Here is a 20,770-nt window from a genome sequence, read left to right on the forward strand (position 1 = left end):
ATCCTGACCTATAAGAGAGCTAGAATATTGAATCTACCATCGATACATAAAATGTCATGTCCAGGGTTCGGAAACAATTTCTTTGTATAGACTTGAAGGCGACATTTACAGTATAATTGAAGTCCTAAAGGCATGTTTGAAAAATGTCAGGTACAAATCTATAAATAGATTCTGCCTCGTATATTCAATAGAACGTAAAATGGTTACAGAACGTATTTGCGTTTATATGGTTAAGGGACTGAAAGTTGAATTAACTCAGAATAAGGGCTTAAGCCTCGTTGTATTCGCTTGTAACTAATCCTAACCAGCTGATGCATTCGTCTCATTTAATCCACGGGAGGACGTAATCGAAACAATGTCGACAGATAATCCTCTTCGGTAATCCGGAAATTTCACGACTAAGATTTAAGATAAGGAGACACAGTTTGTAGTATTTAGGTGTTCGCAGGGAGGAGTTGGCTATAACTAGTGTACCCTCTACGGATAGTATGCAAATCAAACCCGGCGCTATCGCCAGCGGAGCATGAAAAACATCGCCAACAAGATTACCCGAGCTTGTACTGTATACCGGGAGATCTCAACACCACCTCTCTCTGGGGCATGCTCTGTTCAGTACAACCTGCGCACGTAGCACTGAGATAAAGACGCATCCACGCTCTGCCAACTCATCTACACTCTGAGGACCTCTAGAACAGCTTCTGCAGCCAGGGATGAGAAACGTCGCTATCGGTGAGACGACCTTTTCGATAGTGCCATATATCTGGAAGGTTTTAAGTGGATCTTCCCGTCGAGAGGATCCTCAGGGCAAATAGTTCAGTCGAGTGTTTCATTTGCAGCGAAGTCTCTCAACTTGCAGTCACAATGAGCGAGGATCAAGACATATGAGCAGGTGGGCAAGCACGTTCTTGAAAATTGAACTCTTGGATCAGTACCAGGAAAACACTTTAGTCTTTACATAATCTCCGTTCTTATTTGTAAACAGACATCTGTGATCGGCAGAAATATAGAAACTCATTAATATGAATACTTAATACCCCCAAAGGCATCTTCCCAAGATTGTTAAGGGTAAGGAACCAAAATGATAGGTGTCTAAGAGCCAGGACGACATCCCTACAATGTAGTATTTCTATTGGCATACGTGATATACTGTATGGTAAAAGAAGTCAAGAATAATTTCAGGCTGATACGTGTATTATGCTAGGTGTGGTTTAACGCCAAAGATATTCTAAAATAAAGTTTCACGGCGAATTTGGTAAAATTGATATCCGTTTTTTTCATGGTCTTTTAAATACAGCACATCTATAATATATGCATCACCACAGTACTGTTAGTTATTCTCCTGTAAAGTGGCTGCCAAAATTATTTTCTAATTCCCAGTACAATTGTGCAGTGTAATGCAAGGATTTCCCTTGTGTCATTGGCTATTCCTTCTCCTAAAAGCAAGGTTGTCATGTCGAGAATCATTTGGCTCCCAAAACAAGTAGCGCAATCCCGTCTTGGTCACATTACCAATGCTAGTCATGCCCCATAGCTAGCACGGCGTGTCAGAAAAGGCATCAGCTGCACCAAAGTGTCTATATCTGCTGTGAATCATGGCGTGGTGACCATTTCTTTAGTAGCTTTTTGATGCCCGGGGCTGGTGAAATCTTAGTGGCGCCTGTAGACCTAACATCAGCGGTCCGTCTTGCAGGCAGATGTTCTAGCTGGCGAGATAGCAATTTGCAGCCGGCGTGATCGCAAGCCACAGATGACATTATCTTCCCATTTACCCTTGCTTCGACAGAAATACACGCGTTTAAACCTTCAAAGTGAAGGCGAGTGGGAGGACCTGCAGGCGGAGGCACAGAGGCGCTTATCACTGGGATGGCGAACCGAGAGTGACGGCCGTGACGATTACAGGAGATTCAGAGGATCAGAACCAACGACGGCCAAAGACGCCCTGTCATCGGCAAAGCAGCGCAGGAGGGGCAGTTTTGTACATCGACACTCCGTGGATACAAGAAAAAGTACGAAATACACATAGCAAGCTACAAATGAGGAGTTAAAGGCGTGACGACTGCACGAGATTCAGGGCACCTTAGAACTATCATCGTAAAAACAGTGTAGAGAGGACAATTTCAAACATCGACGGCTTGAAGTACAAAATCCCTCGCAGCTGCATCCCCGAACCAAGTACCAACTAGAGACAGTCTTATGGGTGGAGAGGGGCCTCGTCAAACGTGGGTGCACCGGTGCAGGGAGCAACTTCCAGAGAGATCTCGACAGGAAGACTTTATTCTGTAGTGTAAAAATACCACTCCAACGGGTCATGTCCAGCTGTTCAAAACTAAAAGGACTCGTTGTTGAGGCAGAATGTTGAACGCTTTTAGGGGCAAACGACAATCCAACAAGAGCTGAAGTAGGATTCAAAGTAAATCCAAAATCCACACGCGTCTTATCAGCCATTCCAGCCTAGTACCCACAGGACTGTTTTCGGAAGACTTTCACTGTAACCATGCAGTAGAACCAAGCTCTACGTTAATTTCAACGCTCTCAAACTCACAGAAGATCGGTTACGGCAAAACTGCTAACCAACAGAGGGAGTGATTGGTAGTTTCAACGTCGGATCGGTGTTTGGACGTGATAAATGTGTTCATCACAAGGACTAGAAGGGAAAATTTATTTCGATCTGAAAGCAGAAGTAAATTGAGAGTCTGATGGCCACCGGAGGAGCCTACTCGCTGATTGTCTGTGTGCTGCTGGTGTGTGGCAGTGTGGGGGTCAGTCTGAATACGTCAACCACCGCCGGTAAGTACATTATACAGTCCAACGATATGCGTACATTAAATAAGTGTAAGAAATCGAAATCATACTACAATTGTTAATATGAGGTCAGTCATCAAACACTGTATTACATGTAAGAAGTATTGAGAGGAACTAAAGCCGTTGTTCAGTTTGCACCTGGTGCTAAGAATATACACGTTGTAATGATGAAAAATGTTCCGCAAATTTCATCAAAGTTGTTAATTCTGAAACTGTAAGACTCAAGTATTTGATTTGGTATTGAAGGAAGGCTTTGCTAGTACAATCAAAAAGCAACTTGGAAGGTATAGAATAAAGAGGCCCACAGCTGGGTCACAAGAATTGATTTTTCTATAGACGTTACCGTGCACACTACATTTTAGCTGTAATGGCTTTTGTTACATGCGCGGTTGGCATCGTTTTTGAGCGATTCTAGTTAGTTAGTGTGCCTTACTGCTGTGAGTATTGGCATGTTTATTTTATTCAAGGCCTGTGTGAGTAGACGTCGAAAACGCACCGTGCGTTGGAAGAAGATCCAAGAATGAAAAGAAAAATGTGATTAGTGATGAAGAATAGGACGGATCGGCACTGCTGGCAGTATCCGCTATCGTATTGGTCTTATATCATCAAACAAAGGCTTGTACTCCTATAAAGCCCACCGGTGATGAATCATCCTACAATACCATGATTAGTTGTGATCCATTCAATTCACATTAGAGAATTACAAGGGAAAAACCGATAAGACCATTTTGAATGTTATCAACTTCCCGTAACACATCGTATATTATATTCCTCACAATTTCCATAGCGATTTGTCATGTCCCACTTATTACAGACTGAATATTTTCCAACCACATTTACATTTAGATTTGTTGCTGTGGGATGAGCAAGTTCCTGGAACACATGCAAGTCACTCTGAATGCAAATATCATAACCTTCAAAGGTTACAAGCATAGTTTGACATTGGTGTCATCGAAGATGTCCCGAAGATTGTGCACAACAGCTTTGGTTATCGTTACTGCCATCTAAAAATAGATCTTATGATGAAAAATGTATCCCCAGGTCTCTTGATTTAGTCCCCTGCAAACGATCCCACCATGTTCATCATAAGGGCACGGCCTGTATGGACAAATACGTTAATAACACCGGCAGACACAAACTACCACGCGTGTAAGGAAGGTTAAGTTAGACAGGATTGCCGTAGAGGGTCAATGATGAGGTGCCCTCAATCTAAATCACATTATATGAAACCGATGGAGGTTTGCGGTCTTCAGGAGAAACTTAACAGGTGGAAAATTGTTTCATTTGTCTCGGCAGTCCTTCAAGACATTATTCACGCTGGGTTGCAATAAGGACCTCATTTCAAATTCTTCATGGTTTTGTGGAGCGATTAGAAATTTAGACGATACAAATCTCCCACGTTATCGTGAAGAGTAAATATTTAATTTCATTCGTCTTTTACTTTCAGGATTAATTCTTCTCTCTACTTCACGTGATACCACTGATACGAAAGCCTTACGATGATTATAGACTCAAATCTTGCAAACCATAACTGCTTGGGACACGTTACTAATGATATGGAATTATAGCTCCACAGAGGCAGTTTGTCATAAGCCAACAAGATAAATGAGGGTGTTAGAGAGTGTTGATGTTCATCTACGATCACGTTATCAGAATGGTATGAGTTATATACAGCATGTTCCAATAGTTCTAATAGCTACATATATATCCTGGTTTACCTTCAAGCGTCCATGTGTTTGCCGTGAGTATCTTTCACTGACTCAAATTGATGCCAAATGAATTGTTTGTCACTTGATCATTTGTCTACAGCATGTTTGAACGAGTTTGTCAAAACAAATTCGTTTTGTTAAACATATGAAGTGTGGTGTGAGTCATCAGTTTTATGTGAGTCTCTCTGTGCTACTATTTGCATTTGGAGTCACGGTACAACTGAACAGCCAAGGCGTTGCCATATACAATGCTGTAGACACTTATTTGAATACGGAATATTGACGTATACAGCCCAAGAGAGGACAAGAATATCCCAATTAAGATCCATGGTCCTATCAGTGAAGCTCTAATCCAGAAGTGCTAGCTACCATCTCCTGCCTACAAGGCCGTTTTATTGTAAAGAAAGGCCATTAGAAAGTATTGAAAGACAGGTAACTTTATAGTCTTGGACTTCACATTCATCATTCTGTAACAGCGGCAATATGTGATTGTCTCTTACAAGCTGGAAGAACATTTGTCCCTGGATATATGCTACCAGGAAGCATTCGGAATGAAATAGGAGACACCATCAGGTAGACAGATTGCTATATGTAAATGTGCCATCAGGTAGATTCTTACCAAATTTATGGTCAGATAATATCAGAGATGACGTCCAGACAGTTAATATGTGCAATCCCATCCGTTTTAAATCACGATCTGTATGTATGCAAGAAATGCATGAATTATGGTACACATGTTGGTACGCGCACATGTTGCTACAATTACCTTATTCATGTCTTATAAGGAAACATTTTAGGTTATGATGTTGCAAATTCAATTCTCTTAGTGCTTCGGTCAACTTCCCTTCTTCCCCCTTCCCACCGTCTTACAAGATACATGTGTGCGCACCTTCTTTCACAGGTAGAGTCTCAATGTCTTAAAGGAGACAAGTAAGGAGTAGTAAACCAACATCAGTTTTAATGAAAAATGACATGTTGACATCCTAAAGCCTTTTTCGCTATACTCTCTGGCTTAGTTTTAAGCTCCGCACCAGACAAAGATGAGGATGCAGCGCGAGTACGGGTTTCTATCTCCGGTATAGCCTCCGGACTGACGATACTTCTATTAAGTGAGATTTTGAAAAAAGTTATTGCGGGTCCTGTGAGAGGGGGGCTTTAGTGTTTAGCATATGGAGGTCAGATAGTGACGACCAGGAAAAGTGGCAATCCTATACGATGCATAACTCATTGTGGCAGGTTCACATGGAGTAACCTTAGCAGCTCATTTGAACCAGTCGAAGCCATAAAAGTTCACTCATGTAACGTTGTAACACAACAGTAAGACATTGAACTGCCTTCTAAATCATTCAAATAAGGTACTTTTGGAAGGTCGCCAAACAAGGTGAACAAGAACATACTAGTTTTGTGAGTCTAGCAAATAATCTGTTTACTTCCCTTTTTACTCTGCCATAAGGGTAGTATTTCCCTTTTGATAAGCATTAAGAAATATGGGAAGCATTGAAAACATTCATTTTTCAATCAAAATAAATGATGCATTAGTTATCGAAAACCTTAAAGAGCACAAGGAGTGCTATGTGATTATGTGGAATCATAGGGTTTGGCATTGTGTTTTACAGCAATGGCGGCATCCACCCTATTATCATAAGCACAGTATTGCTTATGAGGCATTCGTCTTCACGAGGTTATTGAACTCTCCATGGATAACCTTGACATCGCCATACAATGTCATTCTATTTTGAGAGAGAAAATTAAATGGCGCACCCGTACGTGTGAGTTGCGAACGGAGGTTTCCAATCAAAGTGTAGATCATAAATAGACGTGCATCTGTTACTGTTCATATAAATGCTCCTTTGTCATATGTCATCCACATTTTAGTTCATACGTGTTTGGAGTACGGACTGTACTTAATGAGATATGAAATCATGCTTAAGTTAGAATGTGCACATCCTACTGATAAGCCGAATTCATCTTTCAACTTTAATATTTTTTTCAAACTAAACTGCAGATCTATACGAAGGAATATGCACTATCCCAGTGTTTTTGAACGGAGACGGTCTTTGAAAAAATATGAATCCTTTATTTATATGTACTTTAAAATCAAATTAACAAATTATCAAAGGACAGGGTAACCTATAAAACAGAAAATTAAGATTTAGGAAACAACCATAAACATTGGTTTTATAGGCATAGAAACAGGCAAATGAGAAAATATACCACTTAAACTTCGAATGTTGAACAATCATTCTATCTAACGATATTCCACCCCGATTATCAACAAACGTTGTGACAACATTCAAAGCCAAGTGTGACCAACGAGAAATGATTTGTATATCTTGCGTCAACAGCAAGAATTTTCGGTGATATCAAGTTAATATGTCATCTTAAGTATTGTAAACTACCAATTTTTACATTATTAAATTATCCGATTATTAATCCCGCGAGATGGGTATCCGATGCCTCTTTCAGGATAATCGAAGCCAATTATCAAACCATTAAATTGCGGGCTGCCACGCCTTAAATTGTTCATGTAGTCTCCCAATATACCATTAATGAGTATCAGCGCCCTTGGAGATTTAAGCCTTGTTCCCGTGGTAGTCATGGATTGACAGTCATTACCTTTTCATTAGTTTTACTCTTGTGATTATCAATCAATGTAAACTCACATCACGTAGTCAAAGTTTTTGCCTCCTTTGGGCCATGGGATTTTAAAAAAGGTCTATAAAAGAGGAAAGAATCGTCGTAAAAACGGCATACATTTGCATACATTTCTTTATAGGATGAATATCTGCTCCATAATATGATGAATGGTATTGGATTGTAGACATTTTGGGAGTATCTGTTCTTTATTTATATTGCCACTATAACCGCCCTTCGGCGTAACACACAAGCTTCGCAGGCACGCGGCGTGAAAGCAGTTGGTTACATTGCACCGAACGTCCTATCACAAAGAGTTAAAATTGGTTATACCCCTTTCATTATGATTTGGACGGCGCTCTCGCCGCGCGCTCTCTGCGACCTCAAATTTAACAGAGGGCTCAACGAATTTCATCGATAAAAACGAATATTTTTACACTTTGTGTGTATCATTGTCTTTTTAGTCATATTTACATTAAAAGTCATTATGCATGATATTCCAATTATGAAAAATGATGAAGGATTCAAGGATTTGACAAATCCGATTTAGGTCCCAGAGAAAGCGCAGCGCAATCGCCATCTAGTTGAATGGAGGCCTTAAAGACATAGAGTCACCTCAAGCAGATTCAAGATTTCACGCGATTTACCATAAAATCCATATTCGCCCTGTGAAGTAAATTATCGCTGAGGATGTGACGATAAATTGGGTCAACTGCGGGAGATGCATTAACAGTCCTCTCATGGCAATAAATCAGAGGATAAGAAGATAGGAAATTAAGAACTAAGCAGATAGGTGCCACGCAATCCCTGGAAGGCAAGAGGCTAATCATTTGCCCTATCTACATTGCCGGCAAAGATGTGTTTTCTGGTCAAGCGCTGAAATGCTGCTAGGATATGAGCATGATGGATACTATCATGGCTAGCAAGTTCCTCGGAAATAGAAATGTTGAAAGCAAACGATACTTTTATAAAAAAAGTGGTTTGTGGCAACTAACTCAGCCCAGTTGCTGTTTTACTATCAATATTTTTGAATTTGCAAACATTATCTCTAGAAATTCATTCATACGTCAACTTTCTGACGATGTTTGCTTCAAGTTGTTTGTTTGTTTGTTTGTTTGTTCGTTCGTTTGTTTGTTTATTTGTTCAACCAGGGGAAATTATGTTACCAGCTGGCGATTTTCAATGAGCTCTGGGGAGAAAACCCAAATAAAAGTTATCTACATCAAACTTAAGTTGCAAGAGATAACAAAAACGGTACACAAACTACATATTGATATAAAACCAAAGTAACTGATAAACATAATATCATATTACCAAATGTAGTCCCACCATAGCAGCACCTATGCCATGCACATCTATGATGAATTGTGTATCGTACAAAAACAATTACATACCTCGAGATTGTAACTCCTGATATGCATACGCACGTTCTGTTCGTTTCGTTTACAGTTCATCATAGCAGATAAGTGTCAATGATCAACGATTTAGAGCTGTCTCTTGAGAAATACAATCATATATCATCAAAGGTTACCCTTCATAGAAGAACTTTATTGTACGACAATTGTACACATGTCCAATGTATGGAAACAATTGTTAAAACATAATACAAAATGGAGGTATAGCATAAAACTTGGCATCCTAATCACTTATATAATAAGGGCTAGAAAAAGTCTTTGATATATTCTTACAATTGAGTGGGGCTAATAAAAGTTTCGGTATTTTTTTTCTAATGACAACGCAGTCTTTTATATATTTACCAATTTTTGCATTGTTGGGGTTGTTGCATCTAAAGATATATTCAAATCTGTCATATGTACGTTTACTTCTTCACGTACACATATGCAGTCCCACAATGGCAGAACGGCAAGATACCGTAATCTCAATGGCTTCTAGGAAAAGCAACGCACGCTTCATCACGTATTCACGGAAGGTTCCATATCGCACGTACTGTGTATAAAAGATAGGATTGCTTATGTGTTTTCCACATGAGTGGAGAACGAAGAGCTGCTGGCCATGGAGATGATGTCTGCAGGAACGGGTATCCAGGAATCCTATCTTCCCATATTTGGCTCTTTTGAGAGTCTCTCCCTCAGATTATGAAAGAGAGCATTCGTTTCCGGCTATACCAGTAGTAGTACCATGCATCACCTTTGGGCAAGGTTAGATTGAAAGGGGAGATTTCGTGCAATGCTTGTGGGGACGTCCTTGACTGTGAAAAATACTTATGAAAGAGATACTATCCTGATAGGGCGTTATGGCAATTTCTGGCTGCAAGCTTTGCCTGATTCGACATTAACATAATTATGATTAGAAGTTCTTCGCGAAACATCTAACATGTCCGAGTACTCCTACCTGTTCATGTTTCTTTATTTGCAATGTGGATACTAGCTTCTTGATAGGTGACAAGTAGTTGGTATTTTGCATGTTTTACTGATGGTGTTTTCTAAACAATAGAGATGAGTTTCATTTTAAGTGAATCATGATGAGAATCTTTTGTAGTTAGCTGGCGACGTTGCTGCAACAAATGACCACATACCGAGTGAGAGTCACGAAAATCGGATTTCGGATCGATGATTATGTTATTGTCTCACTATTGCGTGTAATGACTTCTGGGAACAAAAATCAATCTTCTACCTGATTGCAGCGTATGGTGTGTTAGCATGGGGTCGCCAAAATCAAGAAACGGTATTCAGAAGGGACCTGATTAGTAGTCTTTGATTCATTCATTGATTTCGCGAGTGATAAGAATAAAAACAATCAACCATTTGACCCCTTTAAACCACGGGGGCGTGCAGAACCTAAATCAGATGATGGGTTCTATTCCCATGGTTTTTCGTTAATTCAGAGACCTCATAACTACCGACGAACCCAGAACGAGAGGCGTGGCTGTATCTCATATATGGAAAATCAAAACCGTATCCCTTGGAATAAGGAATACGTTTATTGCTCTAGCAAATCGAATACGAACCCCTGTGTCTTATAAGAAAGTGGACAACTTAACATGTTGCCCCAAACCAAACTTTTTATTAGATACTTTCTTACTTTCCTCATGTGTCTATAGCATACTGATTAATTTGCTTTTTGCTTATTTACAACTCTCCAGATGGTATATTGAGGTTAATGAATGATGACGAAGCGGTTAGGTACACATACAACATAGATGTTGGACTAAACTGAAGCATAACTTGAACACTTAGGTCAATTTTACCCATATTTTGATATGAGTGGCTAGCAAATCACAATAAACGACGGTTTAAATGATAGAGATGTCGAAACGCTATCAACTCATTCCCTGTAAGATAGCATTGAAATGGAGAGACTTGTAATTAAGAAGGATTAATTAAGTCTGGTTTCTTTGCTTCAAGTCTAGCTGTTGTAATATGTCTCGACAGTGTTGAGTAAGATGCTTTTAGGAGGCTCCATTAGCCCATGAGAAGGATTAAGCATCTTTTTAAGCTCTTAGCGGCTTAGCGTTTGCCACAGTCAATCAATCATTCTAACGGAATGTTTAAACACTTAATTACAGACTCATAGATATCTTGATGGATTACGCACTCTGTCTTCACACCTGCCACCTGATGCGGCACAAACCTGCGCAAAAACTGGGATAAATCATGCTGTAGTTGCTTCCATTAACCCTTAACTTAATGAAATAGAAGCTGTGTCCCTTGTTGGAACATCAACATCCCCCTGCTAATTATGGCGTCTCATAGATCTTCAATGATTCTCTTCTCATCGCGGGGTCCTGGCGTCAATCTTTGTCTTAAGAACAAGCCACCTGAGGTCTTATTGCATTATACCCATACAGGCACCACAGGGACACCCCGCAACAAAGTGAAGAAGAATTATTTTCCATTCTGTAAAGATTATTTTGCTCACCCAGGAGAGACCCACCTACGCAACGAAGAGTTCGCGCGACGTGGTGCGCTGATGTCATCAATGTTAATTACATAGTTTAAGAGCGGTCCAACATGATTTATGCATGCATATCGCAGCAAGGGTAAGATCCCCAGCATGTCAGCTGGCAAGCCTGGAATCTAACAGGACAATATGGGAGGCATATACAATGAGAAGTAGAAATAGGGCACTCATTCTAGCTGCTAGATTCTGCATTAACAACTATGACTAGGTTGCCCTTCGCCAACATGAAGCAGACCTAAAGTGCATGCCTCTTCAGAAGAAAAGATAGATTGCAACACCATGTATGATGTAAAATAACCTGACAAGCAGGTAGTAACATAATCCCTATAGGCAGGCCAGAAAATTACATTTCACTGACCAGAAAATCACATTTCTCAAGATTCATGAAAATAATTCAATAAGAAGACACAATCGAGCATTGAGGACCGAGGGAAAAACGTCTTCTCTTACAACCATAATGGATTGATAGTTTTATCATTAGATACTGTAGAGAGTACCTCTTCTTTAGATAGCTTTCAGCTATGTTTGGAGATGGATATGCTAGGATCGGCCGGGAGACGTTTTTCGACGCCTGTCGGCGAACGCTTTGTGTAACGCCAAATGCAGATCCAACCGGATGGCCAACACTGGTATAGATGCAGCCTCGCAGATAACCGTCACGGCAGTCAACCCAGAAGTCTAGATCATGAATCATACTTCTTTCCCCTTACTGCAAAATATCTAACTGTTCGTGCACCTCAATCAATATCTTTTTTTATCTGATTTACCTTTCAGTGACTTTTGGTAGATATGACATTCTGTCCCAGTGGAGTTTGGATCCAATGTACGTCAGTTACAATTTTCAGGGAAACTTGGCTTACCAAAATTTGTAGTACTTTATATGTGGTACGCTGATATCTAAATGTTTTTTATCTTCATAATGGAACGTCCTCATTGTAATGTTACTGATGTCTTTCTAATGCCCTTTCCCTCCAGATTCGTATCAATACATATGTGAACATTTATTTTTATTGGAAAACTAAATGAGTCTGGTATTCACTGAAAAGCTACTTTACTTCAGGTACGGTTAAAGACCATTCAGCTAAAATATGCATTTCCTCCCAACTGCAAAGTCTATTTAACTAAGGGACGTAAGAAAGTCTTTTGCAGAGCTGACTAGGAGTATTTTTAAGTGATGCTTGCGCAACCGTCTCTCAATATCATGGCTAATTCACAATATAACATGTTCATATCGGACAATTAATCCATAAATATAACATCACAATTTGTGTAAGTGTAACATATTAGTATTGCCTCTGTGAGAAAAATTCCATTAAATTGTCATCTGCCATATTGCAGCCTATACTTTATATGCAGAAAAGCATTCTAAACTGTCTAGATTAATACAACCCCGACATCAATTAACTACGTGTTGTTTACAAACTTTATCATGGGACTGAATTACATACTGTTTGTAAGATAATAATAAATGCGCCCCTTTTGGGGTTGAATAAACGGTAAGTTTTAGAAATATGACATTGACAGTCTACAGAGTAAAGAAGTCTGACAATCAAAAGTAAATGCTATCTCTCCCACGCAAGACCCAAAACGACTGACTTTTACTCCTACATTGTTAGAGATGCCACGCGTAAGATGAATAAGCCCATTCTCTGATAAAAAGAGGACAGGTAAACCTAATGTTTCATCTAAGATGTGTAACACACAATTTTCAGTCCACCGGCTGGTGACAGCAACGCAAACATTCCAGGGATAGACCTCGTGATTATTAGAGTCTAGACGGCCTGGCTTCATTGCAAACATGACATAAGTTATCAAGCAAGACTGACGACAATAGGCAATGTTTGATTCCCAACAAAAAATTATTACATGAGGCGCATTATGAGCAACTTTCTTCTATCTATCTATAGTTAAAGAAAAGGAAGAAATCATCATTTCCTGGTAGTGTTGTGAAGAAGGTATTTTTGTTAAAACACTGGCAAACATCGCTAGCACCTTCACTATCAACGACTGGTTCTCCAAACTGAGCAAATGTTCTACATTACTGAACGTTATTCCTATGAACAAGAAGTAGAACATCTGGACGGCTACTAAAGCATTCACGTCTTACAATATGAAGAAGGTTGCAAGTTTGAGTACATCGACCTCACTTTGTATTGCTCACCGTGGTATTAGGACGAGATAACGCCCAATCCTTGTTTTATTGCCTCCTTTGATCAAAAGGTATTACATCAGGTTATTCCCCTTTGACTTCATGACCTATGCGTTGAAATTCCATCAGTTTGACCTCGACGAGATCTGTCTGACCTCTGCTGAAGTATTCAAGTGTTCATGAATAGCTGAGCAATGCCAGCAGACTATATATTTGTCACATATTCTAAAGCTGAAATAGACGAAGAGTTTCCATTAAAATTCATCCAACGTTGAGGGTCTTATGGTGGTGGCGTGACGATGGCTTCAAAATGGCTTCGGCAAATGCGCAATAAATGTAAGCACCGGAACTTTAAGCCTGCCATTCCGTGCAAATTGAACACGCGGGGAAAGAACCATAGTCTGTGGTCGTTTAGCACGTGTTTAACGATTCTACCAACCTCTATTATCAGTATAGTCTATATTCCCAGCGGCTGTGACTTATTTTCCCCTTTTAAGCTGATTGCACCGAATTCCATCAGTACTGCTGAATGTCTTGCTTACTATTCTGCCAATATGCCCGGGAGATATTCATGGGGTGCCGCTGGAATTGCGTTTCTTTCAACGATTCTACAAATACCTCACAGCATTTTGACTGCAGGTTTTAGGAAATAAAGTTTCCTCGCTTCCATACATCATGTAGAACATGTTCTGATATTGTTTGTCAGTACCCTAAACACAGAAACAGAAGTAGTTTTACTCAGTAACAGACGCCACTTTCAATTTATCTGCAGATGAATTGCTTTTTATGGTAGCTAGTGCTAAATGTTCTACAAAAGCTACCAGTAGAACAGATCCTATAGCTAAAGAAAGGCTACACGGGGCTTATTGTAAGCTTTAGAAAAAATCATATCGATATTATTTTGTGCGCATCTAGACAACCAATGCTTCAACAAACTGAGTAGAAGGATAAGTTTACTTTGATTCTAGAAGGAACAAAGTGTTCAATTGTTGGAAGTTTGATATCGCCAACGATTTTGTATGTGATGATGAAACGTTATTCTTTTTTCCACACTGACTCACATTGTCAACATTGGATATCCCAAATATCTATTAGTAACAAGATGTTCAGTATTCTATTTATCAGCATATTAATGTTTTCCATGCTTTTCAGGGCCGTATTCTGGTCATCTACATATCCAGCGTCGTGTTTTTCCTAAACCTTAACACTACATTTTTGTGTATTGCATACCCAGTAGAACGCCTCATGGCATAACACACCAGGTTTAATTTGCGCTGAGCAGTACAAGCTGCATATCCAGACAGATATATTTGATACACTTACACCGGGAAGCACCCCTACTCTTTTCGATAAACGAAAGATTTATACATTGCTGCCGAAAGGTCACCCGCACTTACTTCAATCCAGACAAATGTCTGCAACCTTGAAATTATAGTCTTACAGAGTCGTAGTTAAGCCTTGTGTATAGAAGAAGATCCTATTTGTCTTTGCGTCTTGGGACTCTTTAAGTAAGGGTTTTACAATGACAGATGACCAGGGAATGTATCGGGGGACGTCTATTGTCTCTGAAGTCGTTGACTCCATGTAAAAGATGCATAGATATAGCTTTGCTTCATTAAGCAGTGGTCAAGAAAGTAGTGCAGGGTTTGGTCGATTTTACCCACAAGAAGTAACAAGGACATTTGCTAAATGATTAGTCTTTTGACCTGAATACACGACAGTGAAAGACTTATCCCGTTCTTAATTGCAGCGAAATACCTTCTTTCCCGGCAGTACGTGTAACTCAGACTCTTCTCGCTCAGTTGACTGTTCCATATAGTTTTACATTTGATACGTAATAGATTCGTTCTCAACATCTGAATTTTCAAACCATGTCAGGCCATATTCCGTTTTGCATGCTAGATAGTTTATCTTTTTTATTAAAAGAAACATCAAATGATACAAATAGATAGACGAAGACAAAGTGACGGCGGACCCAAGTTGTACACAACTTATATTCTAAACGCCACTTGTACATTGTAGAAAATAGAATATTTACAAGACAGTCAAAACTTCTGAATGGTAAATGAATAAACCCTAGCTAAAATATAAGTCCAACCTCCCCTCTCAGAAGAAAAAAAAGCAAGAAGGACACATATACCTAAAACGTTTTATGGCTGTGATGCAGTTTTATGTAGCTAACATGATTCTACAGTGGATACAAGAAGAACAGAGCAAAATACCATGTATAATTAAAAGTTGTTTAACGTTGTCAGAGAGGATGTTGAAGTTATCTGTGTGTTGAAAAATCCCAGAAAGCTTGCCGTTCAGTTTGAGTTTTTTTTTTCTCTGCAAGCGCACGTACGCATACGTACTTTATGTACTCTTTCAAAAATAGACGATGCAGCAACAAATGATAGCAGTTTCTCTCTGCACTCGCTGCCCTCTGATTGTAAAATATTGGACGTACATGGCCGTAACAGATGAGGGTGTTCACATCTATACCATCGGACTCCAATTTAGCACGCAAGGCTGTGGTCGGTTTGCGCCAGGAATTCACAGTAAAGGCGATTATTTTACAGCACAAGTCACCGATCAAATATGAGAGTGCACTGATAATCTACATGTAGCTTATTCTGCCATCCATATATGTGACAGTGGGCTCTTCCTGGCAATCTTGGAAAGTGATTTCATCTTTTCATTCGCCCAATCTTGTTACAGGTACCTATCTGCTATGAAGGTAACGAACAGTCAACGGAAGATGTATCTTATCAGACTATCAGCCAATTGAAAGATTTGAAGCAGACGTGATGAGCATGAAATAAACATAATCTGAAATAGATTCTTTTGAAGCATTTCAACCTAGTACCTATCTTGCTAGTGAGAAATGTTTGAATACAAAGACATTTATAACGTCACGTTGCTTTGTACGTCATTTCAAAATTGTTGCCAAAACTGCGTGACTCTGCAGAGGGAATTCTGTGGTGAATGACATCGACAAAGAAAAGTTTAATTTTTGTCCTTTAAGTAGCTGGATTAATCAAGGTTAATCTTTGCAGTGCCTAAGATAACTCTGTTTCGGGCACAAGTTTTCCGGCGGCATCTTAACATTTTAATAGCACTAAAGGTCAGTGCTTCATCCTGATTATTCCATAACGCTTCATTAGATAATTCTGTTCAACTGGAGCCGTTACTTTGAGCAGTCATCGCGTGGATAGTCTTTCTGACTTTTTGAATTACATTTGCTTATTTTTTCTGGTTTCCAATACATTTTCAAATATCCTTTAAATCAGCAGGCAACATAAGAGGAAGAAGAAGAATAATTTTATTGCGAGACAATTGTAACTGGTACAATGTATGGCAACTTACACACACGAGACTTGAAAATTGCTAATTGTTGAAAAATATATAGAATTAATCTAATCTACGACATACAGTTAAAAATAATCTAAAGAATAAAATAAATGCTAACGCTCTAGAATACAGTAAATGTATAAGCAGAGACACTCGCCGAACAATATATTAAGGTCTTGCTTGCAAAAATGTATCAGATATAGATGAAACGATGTTCGTTCCATAAAGAATATTATTGTTACATTTAGTAGACTGAGTCTCCATAACAGGCAATACGTATGTGTGTGTATATATATATATATATATATATATATATATATATATATATATATATATACAGTAGACTCCGCTTAACTGCACCACGCATTTGCCAGCGTTTTTGGTGCAATTATCCGGCTGGTGCAATTATGCGAAATGTCCAGCTGGACCGTACCACCATGGGCGGGGCGGTGTATTGTTAGTCAGAAACACTAGCACAAAGAAAATGGACGAAATTATGCAGTTATTAACTTTATTTACGTATTCAAGGACATGTACTGTACAAAAATCTTGTAAAGTTTACCATGATACTGTACAGATTAAACTTAACATTTCTTTTGCTTCCTCACAGATGTTTAAATCAGTATAGCTAGGTACTGTACACGTGTAGAAAGAGAAAAATATGCTTGATTCGCACAGCAAAGTAAACAACTCCGACTTTAACGTTATGTCTAGAATAATGACTTTGGTCTCACAATTTGCTAGTTTAAATGGCGGTAGGTATGACTAAGACAAACTTGACACCGTATCTACAACTTGGGTCAACAAATTACATCGAAAGTTTCACACTTGTGTTGATGAATGCGCAAACAAAGGATAAAAATGCGCCGATAGCGTAAAAGCACAAGGACGATCTAATCGAACAAACACAACTCCGCCTGTACTGTATTTCTAAAAATGATGACTTTGGTGACTTAGGTCTGACAATTCTAAGTTAAGATAGCGGTATGTTTGGCAGAGATTACCTTCTTAATTACAGCTTGTGTCCAGGAATTACACTGAAAAACTCCGTCGTCAAAATTCCAAATAAGGAACAAAATGTACAGCGTATCTAGTGGGCAGATATGGTTAGATGACTCAGATCAAAGACAGATCATTCTCCTTATACAGTATCAGAGCCTAACCCGCGTACACCTCGTTCCGGTGAATGCAGGAAGTTTCTAGGACGCGGATTCAGCCAGATGATCACGTTAGCACCGCACCGCCAAAAGCGACTGTTATGTCCGCCTACACGTCTGTAGCCCTTGCCGAGCCTCTATTGTTTCCGACTAGATGTACGTAAAGACGCCGGTCTTTTATTATCGGCAGCAGTATGTAGCGCTGCCGCAAACCTCAAACCACCGACAACACCCCATGCCATCCTTAACGCGAAATCAAATCCACGCGAACTTGAATGCATTCACAGTAATAAGATAGTAGTACAGGTAGAGACCAATCTTTATTGAGTACAGCATGCTGGTTGCCAAAGCGCAATGCCGCCTTTGGTAGGCGTGCGTCTCTTGATGGTGCCGACACGCCCTGGACCTCCCATACGATTCCTATCAACGTGACTGTCAATGGAGACCGCCTTCTTTTGTTACTCAAAAACAGTTTTAAACATATTGGCGGTATTGCGCCTTTACACCGGCAGGTATCGGCTCATTTGTACCACGTTTGCCGATTTTTAGCGCACCTTTTTAGTTAACTTTTCGAGGATTTTTGAAAAAAAAATGGTGCAGTTATCCGAAATTGGTGACAATGCGCGGTGCAGTTATGCGGAGTCACTAACAATGCAGTGAATGGGAACCGGTTTGGGATTTTGGGATTTGGTGCAATTAAACGGAAGGTGCGTTTATCCGAGGTGCAATTAAGTGGCTTCTACTGTATATATATATATATATATATATATATATATATATATATATATATATATATATATATATATATATATATATATATATATATATATATATATATATATATATATATATATATCAATATAGATATGTAGAGAGAGACACAGAGATAGATACTAGACAAATAGATACATACATAGATATATACACAGAAAGTTTTGGGTCGGATATCATGCAAGCGGACTCAAAAAGTTCAGCTTTCTTCTGTGTTTAGTGATCTATCTTGGTGATGACAACGATTGAAAATAATTTTTGCGTTAGTAACGGAATGGTCGAGACCATTGTACTATACAGACACATATCAGTCTTTCTTGGATCATTTTTCCATTGTGCAATATTACCTTATAGCCATGATCTGCACTGAAGATGCATCTCCCCACGATCAGTAATGCTTTCGGCCTTCCATTCGCTTCCAGTTTTATTGAGGAGCAATACCCTACATATAACTGCTTTTATTATCACATGCTGGCAGTACTGGCACACGAAGAATATCCTGCCCATACAAATAATTTGGCTTCTGCTGGATAAGATGAAAGGCCACAGGGATATTTGTATCAATCTTCTATTCCTCATCAATGCTAAAATAGAGGCTATTCACCTCGCTATTTGAAGCATGTCCTCAAACAGATAGAAGTCCTATCCTGGAAACACTTCAGAATGATGGAGAGAGAAATACCACAACAGAATTTTGTTCCATACACCAATAGTAATATATGTCATACATCTAAGCATAGCGCTTAGTTTACTCCAATATGTTCAGTGGTATGTATGTTTAGACAGCTGGTCGAGAGTTTGTACTTATCAATATTTTCCAAAAGTTCTAGCTGGCATTTTACGGCTATCAGCGAAAATGTCTTGCGACGTTAAAGAATTCTAAACGGGTGTGGTATACATTTTTACACTAAATTAAATGCCCCCTTGACTGCGTTTAATGGCAACTGTTTCAGTCCGACATAATTACACATTAAGACTAACGACAAGTGGAACACCCGCAACATACCGTGCTTTCTCGCTACAAAGAGTCACTCCCTTCCCACTAATTCACACCTAGAGTTCAATAACTTCCCCTGGCCTCCGCTAAATCTCCAGACTGTGCTAACAGACGCGTATCGGAGAAAGATATCGGGTCGTCTACCTTTGGGGTTACTTCGTTTGATTTAAAGTAAGTAACCGTCCAATAATCTCGGAAATTCTCGCCACCTGGGGCAAGTATGTCGTCCTTGGTAAGGTCAGCGATTCCCTAAAGTTACTGACCTGAGGAGGATATACTACAACATGGCCGTGATGAAGGAGGTTTGGGGGGAACGTTCTAGAAACTTGATTATCTGACATTTACAACAGACAAACTGATTGATATTTTTCACAGCTACATCATCCCAGGACTACTTACAGATCAGGTCAAAGTTCATCTAATTATCAGTTGTACGTGACCTGGCTAAACAAATAAACTGAAAGTGAAAGGTCAAATTAAGGGCAATAAAACTGTAGATAAGTTTAGCAGTTACAATATTCTTGACCCACATTTAAGTGTTTTTCAAATACACAAACCAACCGATCATATGCATATATACTGAACTATATTTCTCATAGCTACAAAATGGCAAGTGTGAAGCAATAAAACGAAAACTAAAAATAAGTTTAAATTAGTTTTTACAACGTTTTCGACCCAAATTCAAAGACAGACGTTGTGAACTTGAAATAGTCGTTCTTACCAGATTATCTGATATATTCAACAGACATACTAATTCATATATTACATAGCTACATAAGGCCACGCTAGGAATAGAACTAAAAATAAGTCTAGCAGTTACAACATTCTTGACCTGAATTCAAGGGCAAACGCAGTGTACTTGAACAAGACAATCGCACCGATCATCTGACATTCACGACAGACATACCGATCGATACTTTTCCAAGCTACATACATGTCAGGTCAAGTGATGAGCAATAAACTAAAAATAACTCTTACCAGTAACAGCATTCTTCAACTAAGTTAAAGGACAGACGCAGTGTACCTGAAAAAGACGTTCTTTCTGTTCTTACCAGATTATTTGGCATTTAAAACAGACATACTGATCGATATTTCTCTCTTACTACACAAGGACAAAGTGAAGAGCAATAAACACTCAAAATAACTTTAGCAATTGTAATATTACACCCAACTTCAAGACCACACACTGTGTACTTGAAATGGAAGTCATTATACAATGATTGTAAAATTCACAAATATATGAAATAGGTGTCAATGAATGGGTTGATCACAAATAACACATTTGCAGTAGCCTCAT

At 39.1% G+C, this 20,770-nt stretch overlaps 1 protein-coding gene across 1 annotated transcript in view; it reads left to right on the forward strand.

Annotated features, from left to right (window-relative positions):
- Positions 1-501: 501 nt before the first annotated feature.
- Positions 502-20,770, forward strand: part of LOC136425042 (glutamate receptor ionotropic, kainate 2-like) — a 34,280-nt gene continuing 14,011 nt past the window's right edge. Inside the window, exons 1-2 of the mRNA XM_066413789.1 lie at positions 502-889; positions 1,784-2,787. Of these exons, the coding sequence (XP_066269886.1) occupies positions 2,697-2,787 (91 nt within the window). The 5' untranslated portion in view covers positions 502-889; positions 1,784-2,696. The remainder of the gene's footprint in view (positions 890-1,783; positions 2,788-20,770) is intronic.

This window comes from Branchiostoma lanceolatum, chromosome 19, assembly GCF_035083965.1.
Source record: "Branchiostoma lanceolatum isolate klBraLanc5 chromosome 19, klBraLanc5.hap2, whole genome shotgun sequence".
Classification (NCBI taxonomy): Eukaryota; Metazoa; Chordata; class Leptocardii; order Amphioxiformes; family Branchiostomatidae; genus Branchiostoma; species Branchiostoma lanceolatum.